The 21,543-nt window shown below is 39.9% G+C and overlaps 1 protein-coding gene across 2 annotated transcripts in view; it reads right to left on the reverse strand.

The window, feature by feature from the left end:
- Positions 1-21,543, reverse strand: part of LOC147310011 (thyrotropin-releasing hormone-degrading ectoenzyme-like) — a 287,532-nt gene that overhangs the window by 222,695 nt on the left and 43,294 nt on the right. For both annotated transcript variants that reach the window (XM_086270080.1, XM_086270081.1), the window contains exon 3: positions 17,350-17,626. In XM_086270080.1, coding sequence (XP_086126206.1) covers positions 17,350-17,626 — 277 coding nt within the window. The remainder of the gene's footprint in view (positions 1-17,349; positions 17,627-21,543) is intronic.

Consider the following 21,543-nt stretch of genomic DNA (forward strand, 5'->3'; position numbering starts at 1 on the left):
GTTTTTAAGCATCAACTGGATGCTAAGCTGAGGGTCATAATTTTCTGACCCATTACTTAGTATGTGAGTCTATGACAGCGTGTCAGTAAATAGCCATAGCCCTGCTGCTTGCGCCTATTTATGGTTCTGTTTGTAGGCTCTAAAAATCTGGTTATGTCCTGAATATAGCATCATTATTTTTACTGCCACCGCAGTATAAATCTTGTTAATGCATTTTATGCTGCTGCTAATCAGGCTTGCTAATGCTACCAGCAGCTATATGTGAGAAACATAAAATGGGGCTTTTGGTTAGGCAGTGTCTTTGTACTTGGCACAGCAGCTGCTACCACAGTTGGTCTATGAAATAAGACCTCCATTTGCCAAACAATAATGTGATTAGGGGCTAAAAAGAAATGTTATTGTACAGTTCCTCTATAATGAACAATTGCTTAGTAAGAGATTAGGACCTGGACAGCCACAGAGGAACACTCTGCCAAGGTAGGATTGCTAATTGACCAGTGGTGGAGCCAATTTTTATCGGGCTGGCCAGCACGAGCTCAGCATTTATATTTGGTGGCACAAAAACTGAAGTATCAATATACTTTTTTGTGACAAATCACTAGAGGCCAAATAGTTTGGTCACTCCGGCAACTCCTTGGGCACAACTAAAATCTGGAATAGTTGCTACAGTAATTCTTATTACATTTTTTTAATGTCCATGTGGTTCCACTTTAAAGAAAAAAAGGGATACTTATCATAAAATAATAAAAAGATCAAGGCATTGTATGAAACTGAACTGCAGGACACCACAAATTTAATACACTAAAATTTGTGGTGTCCTGACGGTGTCACTTACATGACATATTCATATTTACTCAAGTTCTTCAATAAAAAGTGGAAAGTGATCTTGAAGCATTCTTAGAGTAACACCGCCTCAGGAAACATTTGGTTTATCCTCATCGGTCAATTAACGGTCATTAACAGGTTCTTACTGCTGCTGCAAGACTGGAAGCTTAAACAGAACAGTTCACTTGAAGATTCAAGCTCTGTTCTGCTCCTGTCTGCATTTTATGATGTAGCACTTGGAATTGCATCATTCATACACAGAATAACAATTCTTTCTCTCAGTCCAGCGCTCCAACAGATGCCTTCTTTTTCTTTCTGCAGTTTTGAGGAGGTAGGAAGAATGAATGTCTCTGTCAGATGAAGCTGTTTTATCACTTATGAAGGGGACAGAGGGATGTTTTTGTCATATAAAGCTGTTCCTTTTGGAGGTTTTAGAGGAGGAGGATGGAGGGATCCGAGGATTAATGTTTCTGTCAGAGGAAGCTGCTCTGCAAACAGACAGCAGCCTCTCCACTGCCTTCAGGCTCAAACAAGGGTTTTAATATGAGAGCGATGCTGTAACACAGACATAGAGAGCATAGACAGCAACTGTTTGTAAATATAAAAATATGCATGTGCTGCTTCCTGGATGTATTTCATGCCCAGCACATTCATTGTCTGTAAATAGAACCACATCCTGTTTTTTTTTTTAAACGTATCATTCAAGCAAGACAATCTCACTCTTAATCTGAAATCTGTCCTTTCACAGTGTTCGGGATGATTTTGGCAGCTGATGTGATGGAGTCTTCGCGAATTATCTTGGTGTAACAGCGTGCATACATTCAAGGAAAGAAAAAACATTCAATATTTAAACATGGGGAAAATGAAGGTATTTCATCATCACGACTGCTGAGCCCATTTTCTTCTTCACAGTTTCCTGACCAGAGCTTGTGTGCCATTATTCCCATCATTGAATCATAATTAACTGCCTAATTGTTCCTTCTTTCCACTGATGTACAACAGGTTTTCACTGATTCTTATTGTATAATTTAATTTTTTGTTTGGTATAATTGGAATTTGATTCTCATTGAGCTGCAGATGTCATTTGCAAGTGTGTGTGCGTCAATGAGACTGTACCACATGACTGTTGAGGAAGAGATCAGTTCCAAAATCACCTAACCCTAACCCTACATTTTACAAAGATGTAGTAAATGTATCTCACCCAACCAAAAAAAAAAAGTCTCTATGGGTGGAAGAACATCCTCACGTATGCATTCATATTCAGATTGTATTCTGTGTGTAGGATCACACAGGAGTGCAGCTGATGTCACACCACATGCACACAGGACATGTCGTAATACCATTCAGGCTGAGTCGTAAATAGGATCGTATTTTAAATTATGATTATGAAGAAAACAAAAAACTTAATGTAAAATAATTTTTGTTGTGCACTGATTTCCACAGTCTAACGTTATAAATCCAGTGCACCTTAGTTTCTTTTTTATTCTTGGCATCGAGGACTTAGAGACAAAGAGATTAAGTCCACACTAAGAGACTGGTGGGCACAGGACCTGCACCATCAGTATCCTAGGACAGAGCAGTTTGTATTCCCTTCAAGGATACACCGACTTACTGATCAGTTGTGATCGATACCTAGATATCAATATGGATTCATTTTGGTTATGTATTTTGCCATAATGAAAGATCCACAGATTCCCTGACAGGTAAAACCTGACTTTTATATATTTGGAAGCCAATGCGAGAATCAGAGGAATGAGTATGTTGACACACAACTCCAGATCCAAACTAATTCTGCCTGAAATATGGTTAAAGAAAAGAAAAGAAAAGAAGAGAAGAGAAAAGAAAAGAAAAGAAAAGAAAAGAAAAGAAGAGAAAAGAAAAGAAGAGAAAAGAAAAGAAAAGCTGACACTGAAGCCGAAACACTCCCACCTGTCTCTAATGTTGCACTTATGTGTTTGTTTGTGCTACTGTGATTTGTGCAACAACCAGCTGCTCCAAACAAAAAGTCCCTGGTGAGATTAACAAAGTTGCATGCATTGTATGGTGTTGTATTATTTAACCCACCATGTCACAAGCATCATTTGAGTCTCAGGTCCACCATATCTCCAACAGCACTGTCATGTCCACTGGGATGGCAGCATAGCAGCAGCATAGAGTTGCTCTGTTCATCTCCCTCACCTTTCGTGCTTTAACCACTGAAGCCTGAGGCTATGTTTTAAATTTCCACCTGTTAAGCGCCCAAAATTTTAGGCAGTAACGGCTCCACAACTGTTAGCCTAAAATCAACAGACTTTCCATCTATGGCTGAGAGACACAAGGGAAACAAATAAAAAAAGAACGAGTCTCTTTGTATCAACTTTAAAGTCATGCTGACATTAAAAAAACAAAGTACAGAAGAATTAAATAAAAATATGTCCATAAACATTGATGTGATTGAACCGAAAGCAGCAAATCTGCTGAATCATGAGCCGTTTTATTTACAAGGATGTACGAGAGAATAAAAAGGATGAATGCAATTGGCAAAGTAAATAATATTCTGTTGGCAGTGATTCCCAAGACAATTGGGAGAACTTGATTTAAATTAAGCTTTAAACAAGTAAAAACTTCCCAATCCTTTAAATCAGCTACAATCAAATTTCCTTCAATCATCTCTCAGTTGTTTTTTAATAAAGTTTTCTGACAGAGTGCAGATAATCTATTTTGGCTGCACAGAGTCTACAGACCCTAACTGAGCTTGCTAGCCTTGGCTAATAACTTAGCATTCCACTCTCAACCAAACATTTATCACTCCAAAATACACAAACAAAACATCACACACATCCAGTTTACCCTGATTGCTCCAATACTTCATTGTTACAGAAAGCATGTACAGGCCTTTAGTGGAAAGCTGAGTATGTTCTAACGAGACATGATTGCCCCATGATATGACAGCCGCACTGAAGCACACAACTTTTAACCTCTATCTCTCTTCCACAGCATGTCTTTTATCCTGTCTTCCTTCTCTCACCCCAACCGGTCGCAGCAGATGGCCGCCGCTCCCTGAGCCTGGTTCTGCCGGAGGTTTCTTCCTGTTAAACGGGAGTTTTTCCTTCCCACTGTCGCCAAAGTGCTTGCTCATAGGGGGTCATATGATTGTTGGGTTTTTCTCTGTATCTATGAAGTGCCTTGAGGCAACTTTTGTTGTGATTTGGCGCTATATAAATAAAATTGAATTGAATTGAATTGACTAAGTGGTTGGGGAAAATACTGTAGCTAACAAACTGGACTCTGGTTACTCCGGTAAATATGTTGCGTTCTAGTGTGATCTGTGGCTTTTGAGTCTTTTGCTTTTTAGAGTTTTTAGTTTGCTTTTCATTCTTAACCTTGATCTTTAGTCTTGATTACTATTGTAGGCTGTTATTTCTATTATTGATTTCAGAGTAGAATGATTAGAGTCACCATTCTGTTTTCAGTTCGCTCTGGTATCTATTTGTCTATCCTCCTTTGTGTTCTCTCTTAGATGTTTTCCAGTGTAGTTACTTCCTGTTTTATTTTTGTAAATCCCAGGCTCCTGTGTTATTCATTTGATATTACTTCCTTTGTATCATTTAGCTTAATTAGTTTCAGGTGTTCCTCATTCACCACCTGTTTCCTCTTCACTTCATTGCCATCAATGTGTCTGTGTGTGTACATAGTCCCAGTTTCCATCCGACCTTTGTCAGCATGTCTGTTGTCCTGTCCTTGTGTGTTCCCTGTTTCACTGCGTTCTGTTTACTTTTGCCTTATGGACTTTTGAACCATGTCTCACATAATCACAATTTCACATTTTAGATGTTATGGTAATTATTAATTCAAAATAATATTTTCCCCAGAAAAGAGGGGTTCAGACCTTCTTCTCTTGCATATAATTTCTACTAATAGTTGATAAATAAAATGTTGGGGCAGACTCCGGAGGTTGGTAATCAAAATTTTTGGCAGCCAAAGCAATGCATGGAGGGTCGGGTTGCTGCATATAAGAACTGTGCACACTGTTCATTTTTATTAAATATGATGGTGTTAAGTTACAGGTTAAGCTTTTTATATTTGTTTGTTTTTGTAGAAATAGTGTTATAATGTATTATCACTGTCATTTAATGCAATAGTGAAAATAACAATAAGAAATACTAAATCCTTGAAAGTAAAAGCCTAGTTATTTTTGATTTGCATAGCTGTGCACTGCTGACTGGACTGCACAATCCCTCCACCTGGATGAGTGGAGTTTTGGAACAGTTTGGCCTCCCGTACAATTTTAGGGGTTGGTGAAAGGGCTTTCATTAGGTACACCCCTAGCCAAAGGCTCTACTTCTGAACGATTACTGTGATTGTTGGTGAGGGTCCACTTGCTCTTGTTCCATTAGACTGAGGGTGCCTGGAGGCGGAGTCTTCTCATTTATCATATCTAGCATTCATTGCAACAAACTCCAGGAGCTCAGCCAGCAGGGCCACATCATGAACATTTGCTACGATAAAGACCTCCTGAAGGTAACTCCAAGAAATGCATGGGATACGTGCACAGCCTTTGTTTTCCTTTATCTGCTTCTGATGAATATGAAATAATGGATCTATATTTAGTGCTTTTGGTGAGCAAAAAAGGAAAGTACAAAAATAAAGATAAATTTATTCATTACAAAGACTAAGACAAGCCTGACTGATTCTCCCTAACATCACTCTACACACAAAACACACTCTTATACACACACAGTGTTGGAGGCTGGTGATGGTTATAAATGACCCAGATAGGATTTGTCATTAAAACAGCATTTCACTAAAATTCTCTTGCAGTAACAAGATGACACAGGCGGAGCGTGTGTATGTGTGTCCGTATGAGGGAGAGAGAGAGAGAGAGAGTGTGTGTGGTGTGTGTGTGTGTGTGTGTGTGTGTGTGTGTGTGTGTGTGTGTGTGTGTGTGTGTGTGTGTGTGTAAGAGAGAGAGAGAGAGAGAGTTGGAGTGCTGTCCTTGAGTTTCTGGCAGACGAGATGGATGAGCTGTAATTACACTGATAGAGTGATGATTGGAGGAGAGGAAAAAGAAGGAGGATGAGAAACAAGGTCGTGCATGTATTTGTCCTTGCATAAGAACATGGACATGTGCATATTTCTGTTTTAAATGTTATGGCTGTTAAAGGATGATGGGATAACAGGCAAATCCAGATTTGACTTTCAGAGCAGAAACAGGATAGACATGATAAACACTAAAGCCCAGAAACCAAACTGCAAAAGTAGCTGGAGACACAGACCTGTGGGTGGACTCAGCCACAACATTTGGCTACAGTCACTGGTCTTGTTCTTGGTTCCGACACTGGCTCAAATCTCGAGTTTTTATAACTCAGGATGATTTTTTTAAAGCACACCTTGGAATGTGTTTAGCTTACTTGGATGTGGATTGAATCGTAAATGTAGAGATGCACAGTCAGATTTTGATCCACCATGCAATACAACATGAAAATGATCCCAAACACACTGACAATGCCTGATATAAGAACATGCAATTAACCCTTCTCCCCTAGCAGGTCCTCAGCTCAACTCGACTTGACTCAGTTTTTAGGGATTACTAGGCTGTAGTATCTGGTACCAGGTACTTTTTTAGTACCTACTCGCCCGGGGGCTCCAAACAATCTGAGACAAAAATGTGACATCAACAGACTGCATGCCACCAACTGGACAGTCAGTGGGGATCACTCGATGAGTCAGGAGAATGACACCTTCAGAAAAATCCAAACTGAATCCTGGCAAAGAGAGAAATCGCTGCACAGAAACCAACACTGTGGTTCAATAATGAGGTGCTGCCACGTACCATTGGTTTGGCAGCAGGTATACATTGTTGTGTTATTTATGTTCCATACATTGAGGTGGTTGAGTGGAGTCAACCCAAGTAGGTGCTAGTGGAAAAGTCACAAATGTAACACTATCAGTCATGGATTGGCCTCCCCAGAGCATGGACTTTAACATTACTGAAGCAGTGTGTGATCATCTTGACAGGCAGTAGAGCAAAATGATGAAAAAACAGACGAGCTTTGAATGTCCTTTAAGAATCCTGGAGAAATATTCCCGAAGACTACTTAAAGAAATTTTAAAGAAGTCTGCCTAAGAGAGTTCAGGCTGTGCTGAAGAATGAAGGTGGGTATACCCAATTTTGGCTCTCTTTTGCCTTTCCACATATGTTTACACATGTTACATGAAGGGTGACTTTTGCACAGTACTGTACATGGTTCTAATATATTTTCAGGTAAAACAAAAAAAAGTAATAATCTGTATGAGCCACACATGAATAATAAATTACGTTGCGTTGAAGCCTTAAAGGAGTTTTCTAATGGCAACATAGTTCACAAATAAGAGGACTACAAAACATTACGCTCTGTGATTTCCTGCACAAATATTTGCCTTTTGTTGAAAATCGACATTGCAGGAAGGTGGGATTGATGTTGGAGAAGCTCAGGGAGTCCATGTACCCACATGTGGCAGTCACAGATTGTTCACGTGTGTCTCAGATTTGGTCCACTGGCCTTCTAACACATTGAGCTAAATTGACACAACTCCAATGAGGAATAAGAATGTAATAAAACCATGTCGACCTGTAAAGAAGCAAGCTAATTATCTGTTATCTCAAGACACCAAAATGGTATCTGAAGTTCACATCTTAATTACCATGTCATCCCCAGATAAATGTTTCAATCCGACTTAATTACATCATATTCGGATATTAAACTGTTGTCTCTATATTTAGACTTTAGAGTAAATGATTTTAACTCAGCAGTCCTGATACTGCGATTTAACCACAGCATTAGCTTGAGATATTAAGCATTGTTGTCTTGCGACAGCATATTTAAAGTATCATTTTATCAACATGACAAAGTCTGTTAATGTCAACCATGATGATATTATTGCCTCATTATATCAAGTTAAGAAGGAGCTTGTGTATTTTGTTGCTGAAAGAAGTACTCTAGCTATTAGCACTGTGGCTCTACACTGTAAAAAAAATGTAATATAAAAGTATTTTACTGTGTATTTTACAGTTTTGTACTGTTCTTCTAGAACATCATTAAAGTTACATAAATAGACTGTGATTTTACATTTCAAATGTAAATTAACGTAAAATCACTGTAAATGTAATAAAACATAATTTTCTTGTTTTTTAAATGTATTTGTCTGTACATATGCATATTTAGATTGTTAAAATACATTCACAAATGTATCATAATTTCACAAATATTTGTCTGTTATTTGAAAGATTGAACTGTTAAATTCAAATGTAATGCTATGGAACCAGTAAAAGCGAAGCTCTCAATTTACCGGTCGATCTACGTCCCTACCCTCACCTATGGCCACGAGCTGTGGGTAGTGACCGAAAGAACGAGATCGCGGATACAAGCGGCAGAAATGAGCTTCCTCTGAAGGGTGGCTGGCCTCTCCCTTATAGATAGGGTGAGAAGTTCGGCCATCCGGGAGGGGCTCAGAGTAGAGCCACTGCTGCTCCACATCGAAAGGAGCCAGCTGAGGTGGTTCGGGCATCTGACAAGGATGCCCCCTGGGCGCCTCCTGGGTGAGGTGTTTCAGGCATGTCCCACCGGGAGGAGGCCCCGGGGCAGAGCCAGGACACGCTGGAGAGATTATATCTCTCGGCTGGCCTGGGAACGCCTTGGTGTTCCCCCGGATAAGCTGGAGGAGGTGGCTGCAGAGAGGGAGGTCTGGGCCTCTTTGCTTAGACTGCTGCCCCCGCGATGGATGGATGGATGGATGGATGCTATGGAAAAATAAATAAAATGATTCTTATAAACTTTTTTTACATCAAATAATTAAGTGTGCCTATGCCAAGAGGCACACTTATTACTATTTCTCGGATTTATTATTCTTCATATTATTATTATTATTATTATTATTATTCAGTTTCCGCCTGAAAATTTGCAGCGTAACTCGCCCCACAGTTTTGAGACAAGGTTCACATATGTTATATCATTTTGTGCGACTGGATCTGGAATGGTGTGTTATGATTTTTGGTGTTTATGACTTTTATAGTTTTTTAATATTAATATTTTTGTGAAAATTTTCCCGCGCTTATGTGCCGCAGTTTTGAGACAATGGTTACATATATTATATCATTTTGTGCGGCTGGGTCTGGACTAGTATGCTATGACTTTTGGTGTTTATGACTTTTATAGTTTTTTATATATTTAGATTTTAGTGCAAATTTTGGCCCATTTCTAGGCCCATGAGAAAGATTCAACTTTTGGCCCCATAGAAACAGATTTCATTTGTGGTGTGTTGGCTCTCTCTAGTGGTATGCCGGGAGTAGTACGGCCTGTCTACCCATATTTGCGTTACCGTAGTGACGAGAATATCAACGGCGCGCACAGCCTCGCTGCTTTCAGGAGCCATTGGAAGTATTAAGGTTGCTCGAACCATTGAATAGTTGCGGTAAGGGAAAGGGTGTATGCTTGGTGGAAAACTCCATATCCCACAATTCATAGCACGCCTCTACCGAGTGAAACAATGGCAGCTGCCACTTCGTTTTTATATTCCTCTTATTCGTGTTTCTAGGTCACAAAATAAACTTTTAAGATATTTTCAGGCGAGAATGTAGCTGTCTAAACTTCAAATATCTGCTCGTTTTATCAAGACTTCCCATATTAGCAACAGTTCTCTCTATGTTGCTACTAGCCTGCTAGCTAGCTAGCACGGCTAGCGCCGCTTCGCTCGAAAGCACCCGGGCTTGGCTTTCAGTGAGGCAGCTTACACTCGTTTCACCCCCCGATCGCTCACAAATAGCCTGTGTCTCCGTTTATATGGGCCAATGATTCATTTATTCATTTTAGTAATGGTATAAACAGTGAAAGGTGGTTGTCCAGATGCTGGTCAATGTGGAAAAATTAACTGAGTTGCTTGGTGGTGGCTAACGCGGAGCTACAACAGAGGGCAGCTAGCCACTGGTGTATGACAGAAAGGGCATGCGGGGAAAGACACATGCGAGGCGGCCGCCGATAGACCGGTGGTGGCTAACGCGGAGCTCAATCGTGGATAAGGGAAACCGAAGGCAGGAGAAGCAAGCGGCTGCCAGTCGGAGCGTCAGGTTAACTGAATTTCAGGTAAGAACTTATGAACTGCACTCTATTTGGGTCACATATAAACCGAGTTTAGGTGTAGTTTATTTTCGTTGTGCTGACTTTTTACAATCACTTACTGCTAGCTAGCACGACGGAGTTTCTATACAGCTGTGTTTGCACTAAGTTACTGATGTTGAACTTTATGACAGCCTCCCCTGTCATTCTCTCGCCTGTTGAAACTTCAATCACGAAACTGACCAATGATCGGCTTTTCTCTCGTTTGTTTATTGCGCTAAACAACAGCAGCACATTTAAGCTTGATAAGCTGTTGTTAGAATTCATTTGATTTTAATTTCTAGTATCAGCTGATGTTTGCTGGAGCCACAGCTGTAAAAAGGGCTGGTCGAAACCAGGAGATGTCCTTACTGAATCATCAGAGCTGAACTGGTGATGGAGAAACAGGTTTACCTTTTAGGTGACATGAATGAGTTGAAGGAAAGTTATCAACTGTTTCTGAGAGACAAATAACACCAAGCTCCTTTTTTTGTGTAGCTGACAGCTGGTAACTGTGCAGGGGCGGGTCTAGCAAAGCTTTAGCCAGGGGTCCATGTAGGGCATTAACAGGGAAAGGGGGACACAAAGATATACTTTTCTTTCTTGCTCTCATATAAAATATTTAGCTTTTATTAAATAGATATCTGAATCTTACAACCAAAGTTTGTATACTAATACACAAGATTGGCTGTAGACCATTGTTAATCATTCAGAACACTGTGTAAAAATAACAAAAAACAAAAAGTGAATGCAAAAGTGCACAAATATTTATTTTACATGTTTGATGTGTGTGGCGGCCGTGGTCTGCAGTGCTGCTGCAGGGGAGGTGGACCCACCTGAGCGGCATCTGCAATCACGCCTCTCAGGCGTAAAGTCTGTGCTCTCTCGGCTGTTTTTTTTTTTTTGGTGTGTGTTGGGCTGTGAGATGAAAAGCTACAGCCGGCTGTGTGGGTACAGCAACCATGTGTGAAAAGTGGTCAATAAAGTAATGCTACAAAGCGTGTTCATGCAAACATTGTTGGGTCTGCCGTGGTACAATGGGACTTTGTACCACGGGCTGTACGAAGTCACCTCATCTTTACACAAAACTGTAAGCTGTCATCTGTGAGGCGCGAGCGGTGTTTGGTTTTACCATAGATCATGGTGGAGAATGGCTGCTCTGCTGAGTTTTGCTCTCTGTAGCCGTATGAATGGCAAACTACACTGATTAGCAGCGGCATAGGCACACTTAAAATTTCTTCTGAAATTTTCGCTTTCTAGTTATTATTATTATTGTTATTTAGGGCCATTGTGGCTCAAGAGTTGGCAGTTCGACTTGTAATCAGAAGGTTGTTGGTTCGAGCCCCGGCTCGGACACTCTCTGTCGTTGTGTCTTTGGGCAAGACACTTCACCTACCACCTACTGGTGATGGCCAGAGGGGAATTATAAAGTGGAATTGTAAAGCACTTTGAGGGTCTCAAAAAGCACTATATGAATGCAATCCATTATTATTTAAACCAACTGTTAACTGTATATTTCTGTACATTAAGTATTGTTATTCATATTGCCGTATTTTTTGACCTTGTTTATAGGTAATTTCATTGTTTAATCACATTAAAATGTTCCTAATTTAATGTTTAAAAGCACCTAAAAAAGGCAAAATCCCATGTAAAATTAGGGCAACAAACTGTATTGTCATTACTGAAAATAACTGTATTTTCATAAGAAAGTTATTTTTTGTTATTTTATGGTATTATTTTGGTGCCCCAGCTGCCGGAATATTACTGTTATTTTAGGATTTTTTTTTTTTACAGTGTAGAGATGAAAACGCATCACAGCAACATCAGCAGAGCAAGGCACAGCAACAAAACTAGGTCTTTTTGCTATTATACATTTATTTATAGATGATTACTATTAGTTTTTACAAATAAATTTACATACACTACCAGTCATGTAAAGTCCTGACAGACCTGCTGAAGAGTTTTTCTTCTGCATTGTGGATCAATACTGAAGTGAATAAAATATGGAAATGTCTTCAAAGGACAAACATGTTAACAACTGGAAATTTGTTTCAAATTGTAGGTTTCTTATTTGGTTTAGAAAAGCTCTGCACACTCCTCAGTCTCTCAGCCAGCTCCATGAGATTCTCTCCTGGAGTTTCTCCAACAGTCTTGAAGAGACTCCAACACATGCTGAGCTCTTGGCAGAGGAGTGTCTAAAGCAGTGGAACCTCCCCCCTTCAAGTATAATTGCCCCCTGGGGTCCTCCCAAAGCTACTGGGCTGCAGTATTGTCAGCCTGTCAACCCAATGCTACTGGATGACAACATGGAAAGCAAGAATGCTTGAAAGTAACTACTGCATTTACTCAAGTGCTGCACTGTAGTACAGTTACATTTAATCACCGTGGAGTTAGGGTAGCTTGGAATGAGTCATATTTCAAAATAATCCACCACAACTTTCTCCTGATTGCCTGCTCCTCTGTAAACAGAAGATTTGAATCGCAGGTCAATGAAGCACACCAGAGATGTCCACATAAGAATTATTCTTTCTATGACATCACACTCAGCTAAAAGTTGAAAAACCTGTGACAAAGTTATTACTAATTCTTATATAAATCTGGCCAAGGTTAATATGACAATTCACTATTTTAAATTAGTAGTACTAATGCTAATCTTATACTTTGTACTCCTTAGACATGCTTGACATGTTCAATAACTGGTATTGCAAATAATTTAAAATAATAATATTTGATACAAATCTAACATTTTGGGATATAATATATATTGAGATAACCGGGATTAGTACAAAAAGTAATAAAACAAGCTCCAGCTTTGAAACAGAAGCAGCTTACTCATTCATGAATCAACGACTGATGCAATAATAACATTGAGTATTGCTGCTTTTCTTCAGTACAGGATCTAAATGCCTCTTCCGCTGTTATTCTCTGCTGCCATGTTACCTGTAGCGGGACAGAGGAGAGTGCAGCGTTCCTTAAGCCAATTTTCAATGCTGTCTTTATTTCTGATTGAATTTTTCTGATTTCCCACAGGCCAGCCGTGACTGGTTCTTGATCCCCTGTAAGCCACCGTTTAAAAAGTAAACAAACCTGGAATCGCCCCTGCTTGTTGGCTGCTTTTCCTTCACTTTGCCATCCAACTCGTCCCAAACCATGACATCTGGATTAAGACTGAGTGACTGTGGAGGCCAGATCAGCTGCAGCAGTACTCTAACTCACTGCAGGTTTTCATTATGTACGTTTGAAAAGTACTTGACCTTTGTGTGTTAAAGCACTGATGGAGTGTTTTGGTTGTTTTTTTTTAAATGAATCGAGCGATTGTCATTATATAGAAATGTCCTAATCTTTAAATTCCACAAATTTTGATAAGGATATCAAAAGTGAGGCGCTGGAGCGGTTCGCAGCCGAGTGTAACGCAGCGGGAATGAGGATCAGCACCTCCAAATCTGAGGCCATGGTTCTCAGCCGGAAAAGGGTGGAGTGCCCACTCCGGGTCGGGGATGAGTTCCTGCCCCAAGTGGAGGAGTTCAAGTATCTCGGGGTCTTGTTCGCGAGTGATGGGAGAAGGGAGCTGGAGATCGACAGACGGATTGGGGCTGCGGCTGCAGTAATGCGGACGCTGCACCGGTCAGTCGTGGTGAAGAGGGAGCTGAGTGTAAAAGCGAAGCTCTCAATTTACCGGTCGATCTACGTCCCTACCCTCACCTATGGCCACGAGCTGTGGGTAGTGACCGAAAGAACGAGATCGCGGATACAAGCGGCGGAAATGAGCTTCCTCCGAAGGGTGGCTGGCCTCTCCCTTAGAGATAGGGTGAGAAGTTCGGCCATCCGGGAGGGGCTTAGAGTAGAGCAGCTGCTGCTCCACATCGAAAGGAGCCAGCTGAGGTGGTTCGGGCATCTGGCAAGGATGCCCCCTGGGCGCCTCCTGGGCGAGGTGTTCCAGGCATGTCCCACCGGGAGGAGGCCCCGGGGCAGACCCAGGACACGCTGGAGAGATTATATCTCTCGGCTGGCCTGGGAACGCCTTGGTATTCCCCCGGACAAGCTGGAGGAGGTGGCTGGGGAGAGGGAGGTCTGGACCTCTTTGCTTAGGCTGCTACCCCCGCGACCCGACCTCGGATAAGCGGATGAAGATGGATGGATGGATGAAGTGAGGCGACTTCTGTTGTGATTTGGCGCTATATAAATAAAATTGAATTGAATTGAATATATTGCTAACTATAACCCACTCCATGTGTGAATAATTATGGTTACAATAATGTCAATAGCATCTAAAAAAAAAGCCAAAAACTGTTTGCTTACTACATACTTGCATATCTGTTGGTTCACAGCTCCTGTGTCTTCAGTCTAAGACGTTTTGTGTTTGAGCAATAATCTCTAAGCAAACTAAAAATTTGGAATAAAAATGAGGCAGAGGAGACGACAATGCATCAGGTGCTGTCATTGTTAATGATGGAGATTTACTGCCAGTTACACCGCCTGATATAGCAGACCACAAAGGACACACTTTATGGCACCTTTATGATATGTAGACCTAAGATAAAGCAACAATACTTTAAACTACAACATTTGGTCAAGTCCTAGATACGTTTCACATAAAAAAATGGCAGAGATTGAGCTTAAAGCAAACAGCACCAGCTAATGTCACAATCATTTACTTTCAGCTTGACCCCAGACTACACATTCAGTCTATGACATGAAGCAGATTGACGGAGTTGGTGCTGGTCAACATGAATAAAGGCGACTCCATGTGTCATGATCCTGGGTCTTTTGACCCAGCGTTTTAAGTTTTGAGTTTATTTTGTTCATTAGGTTATCTAAGTTCATTTGTTATTAGATTCCCCTTGTGTATCCAACCCCATTAAGTCTCCCTTGTCCTTCATGTGCTTCATGTCTGTGTTTCTTAAGTTGTCATGTTTGCGTTTCATTATGTTTCCCATTTTATTTTGAAAGAGGTCCTGTGTTCCTGCATTTTTTTTTACTCTTCCCATGTGGAACTCATGTCTTGAGTTCCGTCAGTGTGTTTCCTGTTTTACTTTCACAGTCTGTCCTATGTTAATGTTTCTAGTTTTGCTTCCCTTGCCTCGTCCTGCCTAATTACTCTCAGCTGTGCTCTCTTCCCCCTCGTTGTCCCTCAGTTTATTTAAGGCCCATGTTTCTCTTTGTCAAGGTTGCGTCCTCCCTCATAGCTGTGTGATTTTTCCCTGTGGCTCCTTGTGCTTTAGTTTTCCTAGTTTAGTTTTGTATTGTTTTTCGTGTCCCACTCCACACCAGCAATAAAGCTGTGTTTTTTGAGTTTACTTTTTGTCTCTGCGAGTTTGGGTCCTACTCTTGCCTGCACACAGCCGTATTGTGATAGAAGGACGCAACCCTGACAAAGAGAAACATGGGCCTTAAATACACTGAGGGATAACGAGGGGGAATGAGCCACAGGAGGAGAGCACAGCTGAGAGTAATTAGGCAGGACGAGACAAGGGAAGCAAAACTAGAAACATTAACATAGGACAGACTGTGAAAGTAAAACAGGAAACACACTGACGGAACTCAAGACATGTAAACTTAACAGACTGGGGAGACAGAACATAGGGACCTGAAAAATGGAACAGAAAGGCACAGTAGACACAACATGAACATAACAACGCCACAGGGGAAGAGTAAAACAAAATGCAGGAACACTGGACCTCTTTTAAAATAAAATGGGAAACATAATGAAACGCAAACATGACAACTTAAGAAACACAGACATGAAGCACATGAAGGACAAGGGAGACTTAATGGGGTTGGATACACAAGGGGAATCTAATAACAAATGAACTTAGATAACCTAATGAACAAAATAAACTCAAAACTTAAAACGCTGGGTCAAAAGACCCAAGATCATGACACCATGTTTATGGAAGTTAAAATGTTTAAACATGTTTAAACATCAGAGACACATTTGGCCTAAGTTGGTACTGGTTGTTGAATATGATAGCAGCCGCAATGCTGTGAATTTTTTGGTTTAATAAAATTTTATCCCAAGACTTGGTGACTGGAGAACAAAGAATAAACCAATTTTAACTGACATTTTCACTTTTTTTCAGAATAGGATCCGAATGTGAGGTCTATGTGAGTGCAGGTAAACAGATGCTCAGACAAAAGACAAACTGGATATGTTCATCACTGTACACAAGCTAACAGTGGAAATACCAAGGTAACAAGACACAGCTGAAACTAATTAAGACAAAACCAAATAAAGTCAAACCAGTGAAAATGCACAAGGTAAAAAAGAAACACACAAAATGGGAATCACAAAACAAAAATAAAGACTTGATAACACGATACAACGGGATACTGACGAGGCAAGAAAAAAATATTAAAACATGGAAATGAAATATTGATAAACCCAAAGTCTTCATAGCATAAAACTCCCAACAAAATAATAAAAATAAAAAACCAAAGAATATAAACCAAACCTCACAATGACAGAACCACAGGCCATTTCCACTTTTCCACTTTGACTTTTTCCAAATGATAGGCTCAGGTAGGATAGGGTTACCACCAAACATTCTAGTCTCACAGATATCTTCATAACCACATTTAGATAGCAGTTTATTTATTTGCATGAGCATGATTATGATACATATTGGCACTAACATCACTGGTAAACTGCTTTAATTATGTTGAATTCAAAAGTGATATTCTGTCCTCCTCCTTTTCTCTGGGTACACTGAAATATAAAACCCGTACTCCCAAATCAGGACTTCATTATGCCAATTACTGTCTGAAGAAAACGGTTGTGCTCATATTTAGTGTCTTAACTCCAGAGATTAGGATTCAATGATATGAAACTTAGTCTGGAGATTAACGGGGGGCTAAAATGTGACATTATGTTGAGAGAACAGACTGCTGTGTTTCATGTTTTATACACACAGGTTTCATCATAAGAGTTTTTTCTCTCAGCCTCAAGACAAACATTAGTCCCAGAAGAAAACAGAGCAGCAATGACAGAAGAAAAGAAGAAAGGGGCTGCCACCGAATCAACAACATTTGGTATTTGGTACATAATGAGACCATTAAGTCAAGATCACAGCAGAAATGTTTTAAAAAATGAATTAGAGCACCACAAAAGCTTAATTCCCACGCTCTGTGAAAAGAGATAATTCAATTTAGATCATGAGATTGTTATTTTGCCTCCATGAATTTAGTCTGGTGTCTATTTATTGTGTTTATTAGACGTGTTTACCTTTAGGTGCGCTCGTTTGTGCTTCTTCTCTCTTCGTTTTATTTTTTACGCCTGTAGCTGTGAGTCTGTGAGTTGTGTTACAAACCTCATGCTTTCTGAAAATAAGCCATCACTAGAAGAGATATAACTTCCTCAACAGGCTAATACAGCATCAACAGCAGTAGTGGTCAGTGTTTGTGTGTTGGGACTGACCATCACGCCGCTGTCCGTCTGCGTCTCTCTGTAGGTGAAGTTGCAAACAGCCCAGGCCAAGTAGTACGTGGACATGCGAGGCGTCCGGGCAAAGTGATTGGTCAACCAGCCGTCCTCATCCGACAGCGAGCTGCTCTCCACCGGCATGTTGGACAGCGAGGTGTACTGTGGGTCGTGGCGGAGGGTGAGGGAGAATGTGGCCTTGTAGACAGGTTCATCAAAGCAGGGGAAGGCCTTCCGGGCGTGGATAGGACTGAACTGAGTTACTGCCAAGTAGCTATGAAAAGAAAAAGGAATAAAAGGATTATTACCAGAAAAAAATTTTGGGTAAAGATTATAGAAGATGACTTCACCAGTGAACCACTTTCATTTGGGAAATGGCAAACATGTATGAGTTCCATATAAAGAGCTAAATGTGAAGGTAATACAACCCTTAACAGGTCACTGGCAACGTAGCTGATGTTTAGCGGTAAATAAACATAAAGAATGAGATATCAGCAGTTATGAATGCCAGTAAAAATGAAAGAAAACACCTCAACATCGACAAGTAAATGGAAGTGCTTTATACAGCACCGGAAAGCACTTTACAAAGCTCACACAAATTCATACAATTCTTTTGTTCTGCACATGCAGGACTAACAGGTCCCAGTAACTCAGGGATGCATCTTTTTGTTTTAGTGGGTTTCAATATCCTCCCCAAGCATGCTTTGGCTTGCAGACTAGAGGAATAAAGTCAAGATGAGTGGTGGCTCGAACTACCAACCTTTAAATTAAAATATGACATGTTGAAAACTACGGCTAAAATAACAAGACTGACAAACCACAGCTTCCTGAGGCCTCTCACCTCATAATCCACAGACCAATGTTTCATTGTTGTAACTATGTCACTGCTGGTGTTGTTTCTGTTGGTGTTGCAGACTGCCACAGAGAAGAGAGATGTCCAAAGACACAAAGACTTTTTCTGTTATGAATTAAAGGCAATTTTGAAAACAAGGAAAACTGTCCTCTATTGTGTGGTGTGATTTCTTCCCAATGCTTCTTCCTCTTTCTTATAAACTTCACTGATTTCTCCTTTCCTGTTCAAACCAAACTGTCAACCAACCGACATTCAGTTTACATATCAAGTCAAGAGTGCTGTTGGCATTTTGGAGGACTGCACAGTTGGAGTGCAGTCCTCCAAGTCCAGTAATCTTAAGAAGCAGAGTAGGTTGTTGTTGCTTTGACTTCACCTGCTTTCAAAGTTAAGAGAAAAAAGATCTGAAGGGAAAATTAATTGCTAGACCAATGCATTCAAGTTGCAGTCTTTATTAAGAAGTGTATCATAAAATAGGAATGATGGGCATGACCACAGTTCTAAAGCACATGCAAATCGTGTACAGCCACATATCAGTGAACGGAGTACACGCCTTTTGGCATGTGGTCATGTGGTTCAAAGCCCATCATATACATGTGTTATGATGATCCCGATAAAGGCCACAAGCCAAAAGTAGGCATAATAATTGTACATCTTATTGTGAGACTAGTATTCTCTAAATTGTGGAACAATGTAGGCTTTACACATTATTTTATGAGCCCAGTCATAGGAATGGTGTACGGAGGACCACATAAGACCACAAAAATTTTAAGTAAAAGACAAATAACATGAATATAACATGGGAGATGCACAACAGATTATTTCAGAATCAGAAGATTTTATTTATCCCCAAGGGGCAATTAAGATACAACAGAGCTGCATGACGTTGAAGATAAGGACAGGGCATAAACAGGCAATAAGAGTGAGATAATAAATACACAGAATATACAGTACATACAGTTTTAAAATTACACAGTTTAAAATTAAAGTGACTGAATTTGACAAAAACAGGAGAAAAAAACACAAGGAAACTAACAAAGTAAAAAGAAATGAGAAGATGCCATTAATGTCCAATTTATGCTTCAGCGGAAAATCTACGTTGACATAACCATGCCATCACCTTCCACGCTGATTAATCATTGCTGGCGGCTTCAACCCGACCTGCAGATACATTTCCTAGGAGGGGGAAGTTCACATTAAATGGAAGGTTACAACATTGGGTTAAGAGGGGTTTCCAGTTAAAACATACGTTAAAACAAATTTGCAGTCTAATTAGGTTGAAGCACAGTCCCTTTATGTTGCCACGAGTCTTTTTTACTTTTATTCCATTCTTCTCTTTTTCTCAAAGTCCTCTCGTCCTCCTCTTGATCCTATTTTTCTCCCTCCTTTCCTCTTTCATTCAGTCTAACTGTTTAACTCTTTCTCCATCCATGCTGGGGCGTGTGAATCCATATATGTGATACCTGAGTGAATCACAGCAGGCTGCTGTCATCATCATCAACGCAGGAGAAAATGTGCTTTTTAAAGCAGCTGGTGAGGAAAAATGGCTGCTTGTTGTTCCACTACAGCTGCTCCTCATTTGGTTGAACACTGCCAGGGTTCGACTTCTCTCTGTGTTCAGGTCGACTATCATTTGCATTGCCTCTAATTGGATCCATTTCAGACCAAAGCTAGCTGTTCAGCCAGTGTTCAGATCGCTCCAGTTTATGACAGTTTTTCCCTGTAATTTTGGTGCATTGTTTCAAACCAAAGGCTCAGTTTTCATAACAAATTACACAAAAAACTCAACTTTATTTTCATGTGCATTGTGAACAACTGTTGGTCCAAAACTGCCAGTAATTAAAAAAAAAATGAAATAAATTATATCAAAAAAGGCAAATTAATTATTATTAATATTATTAACAATAATAATAACAATAACAATAATAATAATAATAATAATAATAATAATAATAATAATTATTATTATTATTATTATTATTATTATTATTATTATTATTATTATTATAATTATAGGGTTTTTTTTGTTTTGATTCTTATAGGTTTAGGCATCAGTTAATGAAAATTGCACAGTGTCACAAATTGCTAAGAAAAATTAAAAACAGGACCAAAAAAAAATGTATCAATGGCTAAATGAAATTTAGATTTGAAGAAATCAATTGGAAGACTACATCATTTAAATTCTAAATATTGATAAACACATAAATCCATACAGATATCATTTTATGTTTTGTTGGATGTAATGAAGAACATTTTTGTTTCAGTCCTCCAAAGTTGTCTTCTTTTGCTCCCAAACCTTTGCTTTAATGTTGAAACTCCTCAAAGTCTTGAAGATGACTCCCACATGCAGTCAAACAGCTGAGTTGAAACAAACCAGATATTTTTCTCTACAGCTTCATCTGCATCCAGAGAACTGGAATATTCTCTCTGGACAGCTTGTACAACATGAACAGTCATGTTGTCAGAGGTAAAGTCCACAGCCTGAATGAGAGTGACTCACAGAGGAGTATAAATACATTTTACACAAAGCAAAAAAAATAAATAAATAAATAGGACTGCTGCACTGTAGTCTGATGAAACCTCGCGTAGCTGCTTTTCTTTTTTTGCCTCAGGGCAAAAGCATGAAGCCAACCTGCTGTGTCTCCTTACGTGTAACATAGTCAAACTTGTTGTAAAGCCCAACAGAAACCAATTTCTCTTCACTGGGAACAAGATTGAAAATACTGGGACTTCCAAATGCTTCACAGCTGCTCTTAGGCGTTTCGACAACCTTAGTGTTGAAACCTGGCTTTGAGTTTCTCTCTCAGCTCTCCATTTCCAGCCTTACAAAGGCTGCTCTTTATTGGGGATAATATGAGAACAGATACTGTGGGAGTGAAATGCTGAGATTCTACAAACTTATCACTGCATGTCCCGATGATGCTGTGACTTGTTTGATCACATATAATAAACAGTAAAAAGCCCATAATAATAGCAAAGATGAAAAACTAGACTAAGCAGCGATGTTTTGGATGGTTAGTGAAGTTAAGATTGTTAACTTAATTTATTGATGTTTTTGCCCCCCTGAGCATGGTTACTACATGGCTGCTCATTTAAAAGGTCATGGCTCAGACAAGAAAAGAAAAGTACATTGAGAGCATAAACTGTAAAAGATGGACCACCATGACATTAGCCATGGATGTTTAAATCACTTCAGTTCTGGTGTAATCGGCTGGTGGTCAGAGAAAAAGGACAAAGAAGTTAGACAGAGATTAAGGAGCCTAACGTGGACATTAGAGGAACTGCGTCAATCAAACATGAATCGGTGAGGAAAAGACCTAAGAAGTGCCCGATGTGCTGTC

Source organism: Aulonocara sp. 'chitande type north' Nkhata Bay, linkage group LG17 (genome assembly GCF_057382095.1).
Source record: "Aulonocara sp. 'chitande type north' Nkhata Bay isolate Kocher_YH1m ecotype deep benthic linkage group LG17, A_spYH_male_GT1.1, whole genome shotgun sequence".
Lineage (NCBI taxonomy): Eukaryota > Metazoa > Chordata > Actinopteri > Cichliformes > Cichlidae > Aulonocara > Aulonocara sp. 'chitande type north' Nkhata Bay.